Here is a 7,282-nt window from a genome sequence, read left to right on the forward strand (position 1 = left end):
TGTTGAGCGGGGTAGGTACGGTGAATTAGCAGTAGCCGTGTTATTTTTGTTTGGTTCTTTCCTTTTAAGGGAATGCCCCGTTTTCCCTCCAATGTGCCCCGTGGAAATAATTCAAATCCCAACCTTCCAGTGTTCCTCAAACCCAGCCTCTAACGTTTCGGCCACGCTCCGCTGAGTTCTCTCCCCAACATAGAGCAATGCTCTCAAGATCCACGGCATCCCAGCTTATCTACGCCGCTTCCGGCGACGACGACGATTTTCAAATTCCCCCAACTCAAACCCTTTCAGCTTCCCTAAAACCTAACTCACACAAAACTCCCCTTAAACCTTCCAACCCTCCCCACCCTTCTTTCAAGAAACGCAACCACGCCGCTAACTCTGGGAAAGAAAACGCCGTCGTTTCCACCGTTCCAGCAACTCGATCCGACGATCTCCCCGTTCTTCGCGATATTTGCGGCTTGGATTTAATACCTTCCAGCATCGATTCTAGTTTTGATTCGACCTCTGCTCAAAATAAGGAATCTGATACTGTAAAATGTGACGAGAAGAAAATGGAGTCATTGGAATTGACTAAAGGTTATATGTGTAATTCAGTAGAGTCGAGATTGATAAGGCCGATATCAGAATTAAGCGAGGGATTCTGTGAAGTTTGCGAGGAAGATGAGGAGCTTGATGAGTTACTTAAGCTATGCGATGAAGTGGAAGAAAAAGAAGAAGAAACGTCTCGAGAAGAAGAAGAAGACAATGGAATTGAACAGGAAAGAAATGCTGAAGACAATGGTTCAGTTCCGTGTCCGCTTTGTGGGGTTGATATTTCGAATTTGAATGAAGAGCAGCGGCTAGTTCACACCAATGGTTGTCTCGACAAGGTGGAGAATCCGCCTCCAAAAGTAAGTTCAATAGTCATCTTCCTACGGTATAGTAATGCTTATTTGCTCTTCTTTGTGGTAAATTGGCTTCCTGTTGTACATGTGATTATTCGTAGGTTGTTATTCCTTCTAGTGTTGACAGTGAGCTTCATAGCCTTCCTGAGGTTGTAGATGGTCCCCTTTTGTCTCCTCGACAAGTTGTTGATGTCTCCCCTGTTGTTAATTGGTTAAGTGGTCTTGGTTTAGCAAAATATGCCGCAGCTTTTGTCCAAGAAGAGGTTGATTGGGACACTCTAAAGTGGTTGACCGAAGAGGTATGCTGCTTAGACTGTCTCTTGGATACTCGTATTGAGTATAGTACTTCCATATGTTTTACGGCTCTGGAAAACTTTCATTATTCTCCTCTTACTTAGCTTTTCAAGTTTGATATCTGCATAAGCATATAATAGAAAAATTAAGAACAGGCATAGGGTCCAATAAGCCATCACTCGGAAATAGGAAATGGTTTAGGAATGTGGATATCACCAGAATTTTTGTGGATCAGAAGTTATCATTGTGGTAATTTAACCAAGAGATTATTGTTAAAAAACTATTTGCGATAAGCATGAGAAGTTGCTAAAATATGAAATTTATGACTAGAAATTTCGTACTGTGCTAAAATCACGGAAGCTAGTTAATTATTTCTGAATAATATGAAGCCATCTTTCTTGAGGTCCCAGATTGTCGTACTGTTGTAGTGTTGGCTGTTGTTTCATAGACGTTTCTTTTTCCTATTATTTCATATAAGTTTCACATGCCAGAGCGTGTTTCACTGGATGAAGCTCCCTTCTCGTTTTTCTTCTTTTTGCAGGATGTGTTCAGCATAGGTGTTACTGCACTTGGCCCTAGGAAGAAGATTGTGCATGCTCTTAGTGAACTCAGAAAAGGAGGCTCATGTGCAGCTGAGCCACATTTGGATCATCCCAAACATGAAAAAGGATCAGCCAAAAGCAACAAAAGAAAGATGCAAACCAAGCTTTCTAATGTTGCAGACGATGAAACTACTAAACCAGCTGCAAACAAGTTAATTACAGATTATTTTCCTGGCTACGTTTCTGATAGGAAGAAAGTTTGCACTCCAACAAGAGGGCAGAATAGATCTGACAAAGGTCAATCAAGTGCTGGTCGAAGACCTGTGCAGAAAAATAATGTTAAAAATGGAAAACTAAAAGACATTCCTTCATGGTGTTGCATTCCTGGGACACCATTTCGAGTGGTAATGGGCCCTATCTGTTAATAACAATAACTTTCAGCTAATGTTTCTTGATAACAAATAATTCTACCAGCAGCATGAGCTATTATTTCTCTTTATTCCACTGTTTTGCAAGCATCTTATATGTTTCATGGTTTCTTATGTATTGGTACTTATTAAGTACAGCTGTAATTATATGTTTCCTTTTATGGATCTATTTGATACCTAACTGAACCAGGCTTTAGAAGATAAAATTAATACTTTTCTCTAACATATTTTGGTACCTATGCTTTTTTGGTGTTTCTTAAGTTTATTCTAATTTACATTTTCAGGATGCTTTCAAATACCTTAGAGGAGATTGTTCCCACTGGTTTCTCACGCACTTCCATATGGACCGTAAGTTCAATAACAATTTTCTCATTCAGTATATTCTCAAATACATAGCAGGATGCTATTCGAGTGGTAGGATAGGGTGCTTTGCTTTCAACATACCCTTTTTTTGCAATATCTTTACTCAAATATGATGAATAGCATGCTTAAGTGGCTTTCGATGTTTTACAATTTTGTTTTATGTAGTATGATGCACGCAATTCTTCTGGTGGTCATTTATTTTTGGTCTTTTCAAACTTTCATATTGAGATAGCCGGCTTTGTTTTTTCATATAAATTCCCATCAGAGATCTGCTAACTAAAATTGAATTTATAATAGTTTCAGACCTGCAGCGATAAGAACTTTATTCTTATATTCTGTGTTTATTTTTATGTCTTCTTTTATATTATCATTTTTGTAATAACAAACAGTGCAAGTCTCTAAGTGACACCCAATTAAACTCTTGGGGTAGACTGAACTGCTATAGTATATTTTTTTGTAACCGAGTCAATTTCGTTACTGATGTGAAAGTGAACTGAAGAGAATCTTTTCCGTAATGATTTACCTTTCACTGTTGTATATTGGCTTTGATGTGCGGACAGATCCATGATTCTTCTGTTCTGTTTTTATATTTGACAGTGCGGCAAGTCCATTACCCTGAATTTGGTTATATTGCTATACTGTTTTATTCTTTGTTCCATGCATAATAATCTGGTAGCAGTTTGGGCCCAGAGTCGATCATATGTGGGAACAGTAATTTAGAGACACTGTTCCTATGGTCCTAAATAATAGCTTGTGATATTGCATTCGGTTATGCTTTTACATCCTTTGCCCTCTTCCATCATTGAAGCCAAGTAGGTCCACAAGCATTTGATACCTTCTTGCAGAGGCACTCTGCAATTGCACGTTTAGCCTGACTGTCTGTGAGCATTTAGTAGTTGAATTATCGGTTCATACTCATCTGCTTTCGTTTTCCTTAGCAGATTATCAAGGTTTAACAAAGTCTTTTCGTCATGGTAAAATTTACTGCTCCTCAATCACAGCACGGCTTGTAAACTTGAAGCTTGGAATCCCATGGGCAATGTTGCAAGTTTTACCCCTCAATGAAAAGATCAATATTTCTGGTATTTACATAACATGCTTGGATGCAAATCACTGCCCAGGATCCATCATGATACTCTTTGAACCACCTAACGGTAAGGTGTGGTCTTCACTGAATTCTCAGACACTCTATCATCATTTTGCATGTGATTTTTCTTCTCTTTCCTCTCAAAACTAACTCTGTTTTGTTATATGTTCAGGCTATTCTACACACAGGAGATTTTCGCTATAGTGAGGAAATGGGAGGCCTGTCTCTTTTGCATGCTTGTCCTATACATACTCTCATCCTTGATACAACTTACTGTAATCCTCAGGTTAGGCTTCGTGTCAATAATTCCATTGCATTCAAACAATAGTTGGTTTCAGTTATATGTTTGGTATTTATAAGCTGGCTGCACTAATCTTGGCGATTATTTCATAATTTTTTGTTTGAGATTTGTTTCTGTTCTGTAGACCAAATAATGTATGTATTAACTTATGGCAGTCTCGTCATTAAGTTCTTTATGCCAACATAATCTCATTTAGTTCTTTATGTCAACGTAAACCCAAGTTTTATGTCTAGAGTTGACATGATTATAAGTAGAATCTTCGAATGCAAGATTTTATATTTAAAACGTTTTTCTTTAACTTTCCACAGAATAGATTTCTCCTTATGTAATTTAAAAGTACACTTTGTACAATTGTATAGTTTAGTCATCCATAACTAAATGAAATTTATTCTTATGCCATGATGTCTATCAGTATGACTTCCCGAAGCAAGTAGCTGTTATACAGTTTGTCATTGAGGCAATCCAAGCAGAGGCATTCAATCCTAAGACACTTTTTCTAATTGGCAGCTATACAATTGGTAGAGTTTCCACTGCCTTTTCTTTGAATTGCACTAATACATGCTTCCCCTCTGGTGGATATATATTGAAGAGAAACAAAAAGCTGCCATGATTTTTGTTATGTTCATTAAATGTTATAGTTAAAAGTTGTAACTTTCTTAAGCCTTCTCTTCCAAAGAGATTTCCAATCTAAATTAGGTTTTAAGGTTTTTAAGTAAAGGTCTGCACTTATAACTGTTTCCGCTTATATAAAACAGGAAAGGAAAGGCTATTCTTGGAGGTTGCACGTGTCCTTCGTAGAAAGGTTTACATCACTGCAGCAAAGCTCCGTCTATTGGAATGCTTGGGGTTCTCCAAGGAAGACATGCAGTGGTTCACATCTAACGATCAGGAAAGCCAGATCCATGTTGTCCCTATGTGGACACTTGCAAGCTTCAAACGACTGAAACATATATCCAATCATTATGCGGTGAGGAACATGCAGTATTTTACCTTATTCTTTTCTTTCATGACATAAATATACGTAAATGAACAATGAGTTTGCCATACCCTGAGAAACACTTCATTGAAAATAAGTAGTGTAAAAATCAACTTTCTGAAAGCTGGATATGTTGAGATTATCTTCTGTGAAATTAATCTATCAAGTCATATTGTACTTTTAACTCAAAAGTAGGAAAGGTGAAGAAGATGGATCAGATTCTATGACGCACTTAAGATCAGCATAAATGAACTATTTGTGACATGGTTTAATACACCTTGTACTTAGTTTCTCATTATCAGCGTCGCATTTAATAGGAAAAGGAATTAGAAGATTAGTAGTATAGATCTTTCTTTTGAAAGACACATTATAGATTCTTAATGTATTTCGTTACCACGTAGAGGGAATTTGTGATATCCTCTTTACTCGAAGAATGTCATCTATTTTATTCTAAATAATCTTACTAGTATAGTTGTTTTCAGAGAATATCAAGTGGTGCTGCAACAACTACATAACATGCTATACATTTTCAATTTTGTTTGAAGTCATTTTACCTTCAACGCTTTTATGTAGTATGTTTTTTTTTTCTTTATACTAGTAATGTTTATGCATATGCAACTATTGATGGATCGTGGATATGTCTTCTTCTCAGCGTCGATTCAATCTAGTAGTTGCTTTCTCTCCCACGGGTTGGACCTTTGGTAAGGGAAAAAAGAAATCTCCAGGGAGAAGGTGGCAGCAGGGTACCATCATAAGGTATTTCTCTCATCCATATCTGTTCTTAAAAGAAGTCTATTTCATCTTCCAAGCCCTAACCTACTTGATTTCTCTACTTGGAAAGATTATTCAATTTAAAAAAAATTGTTTATAAAAGAGCCTGCACTGGGGCATGTGTTTTATGTGACGTTTGAGCAATTTTGAAGCTTTCAGGTATTAATTTAGGTTTGCAATGGGGTTTGATTTCAGCCTTAGGTTTAACCTAATTTTTCATGAGATATGTATGGAGTCACCTTTGTTACTGGACTAGGATGCGGATCTTAATTTTTCGAAGTTTTTCATATATTTAGAGTATCATACTTTTAACTCGTGTGATCATAAGATGTGTATCGGATATGAGTACTTTAGATAAAATGAATCTGAGCCAGACCAAATATAGGGTCTGATTAAAATTTTGAGTAGAGACTTACTGATGCTATTTTCCAGGTACGAAGTACCATATAGTGAGCATAGCAGCTTCACTGAGCTCAGAGAATTTGTGAAACTTGTATCTCCAGAAAACATAATACCAAGTGTAAATAACGAGGGACCAGATTCTGCTAAAGCCATGATATCCCATTTGCTACCTTGATTTGTTCTCTACTTGATCTCTCAAGTAGCAGCACTATATCTTTTGCTCTGGTTGCTGCAGTTGCACGGTTACAAAGAGATGGAATGGGTTGAACATCCGATTTCACCCCTGTTATTATTGGTTTTCAAGGCATGGTGCAAGGTAAAACTAATTTATTTCTTGAACTCATTAAATTGTAAACATTTAAGCATGTCTTATAGTTCAAGAATCACACGCTTAAATGCAAATAAATTATTAAAAAAATAGAAAAAAAAATTTAATCACCGATTCAACTTGTCTATATTAATTTACAGGTCAATCAATCTAATCAGATTGATATCATAACCGAATCTTGATTCAATTAATCTAACAGGTTGATTTGGTTTAATTTAAACAACATTGACTTATGGTAAGTTTGGATGGACGATTGGGTGCGATGTAGTGTGTTTAGCTTATTTTTTATCTCATGTTACAGTTTCGCTATAATATTTAATTTTACCGTTACTGTTGTTTTTACATTAATCGTAATTAAATACACTATTTATCCAATCCACCATTAATGGCAGTAAAAATTAGAAAACTCCTATCTCTCTGATAAGATGGAATGATTGCATTGCATTGCCTGTTTTGACTTCTAATATGGATACCTATAAAATAAACCATTACCAGCTATGATTTATGGTATTTATATACTATAGGTAATCTACATTTATGGTCTCTTTAAAATAAAGTTTATTTTATTTTTATCATTTGAATTTTTTTCAATTAATTACTTTAATTAAAATAATTATGCAAATTTCATTAAAATTTTTGTTAATCATTAACGGGATATCAATAATCTTCTCTCAATTGAAAACCTTGGCCTCTCTTTTGTGTCGCCAATGCCATCGTTGCTTAAGCTTTAGCATGGTAGTTTGGCCTTTGATTACCTTTTTCGATCGTGCTCATCGCTAGGAAAGAGTGAAAATCGTTGATTTTGCTCTAACTCTTTCCTTTTCACTCTATTATCTTAAACCCTTTGAATTTACCCAAAACCTATTGTCTTTTTGATGAACAATTGACAAAATCAATGCTTTGAGA

The 7,282-nt window shown here is 36.0% G+C and overlaps 1 protein-coding gene across 1 annotated transcript; it reads left to right on the forward strand.

The window, feature by feature from the left end:
• The first annotated feature begins 34 nt into the window (after positions 1 to 34).
• Positions 35 to 6,486, forward strand: LOC105773797 (DNA cross-link repair protein SNM1). The gene is made up of 10 exons (XM_012595922.2): positions 35 to 890; positions 986 to 1,183; positions 1,720 to 2,124; positions 2,433 to 2,496; positions 3,453 to 3,670; positions 3,771 to 3,884; positions 4,312 to 4,417; positions 4,655 to 4,866; positions 5,528 to 5,631; positions 6,079 to 6,486. The coding sequence occupies exons 1-10, from the start codon at positions 198 to 200 to the stop codon at positions 6,221 to 6,223; spliced, it is 2,259 nt and encodes a 752-aa protein (XP_012451376.1). The 5' UTR covers positions 35 to 197; the 3' UTR covers positions 6,224 to 6,486.
• The last annotated feature ends 796 nt before the right edge of the window (positions 6,487 to 7,282 follow it).

Source organism: Gossypium raimondii, chromosome 6, assembly GCF_025698545.1.
Source record: "Gossypium raimondii isolate GPD5lz chromosome 6, ASM2569854v1, whole genome shotgun sequence".
NCBI lineage: Eukaryota > Viridiplantae > Streptophyta > Magnoliopsida > Malvales > Malvaceae > Gossypium > Gossypium raimondii.

Bases quoted from the DNA above. Each gene is read 5' to 3' on its own strand.
- LOC105773797 (XM_012595922.2), top strand. From the start codon at position 198: ATGCTCTCAAGATCCACGGCATCCCAGCTTATCTACGCCGCTTCCGGC. The intron at 891-985 runs GTAAGTTCAATA...GATTATTCGTAG, and splicing joins TGGAGAATCCGCCTCCAAAA to GTTGTTATTCCTTCTAGTGT. The intron at 5,632-6,078 runs GTATTTCTCTCA...GCTATTTTCCAG, and splicing joins CAGCAGGGTACCATCATAAG to GTACGAAGTACCATATAGTG.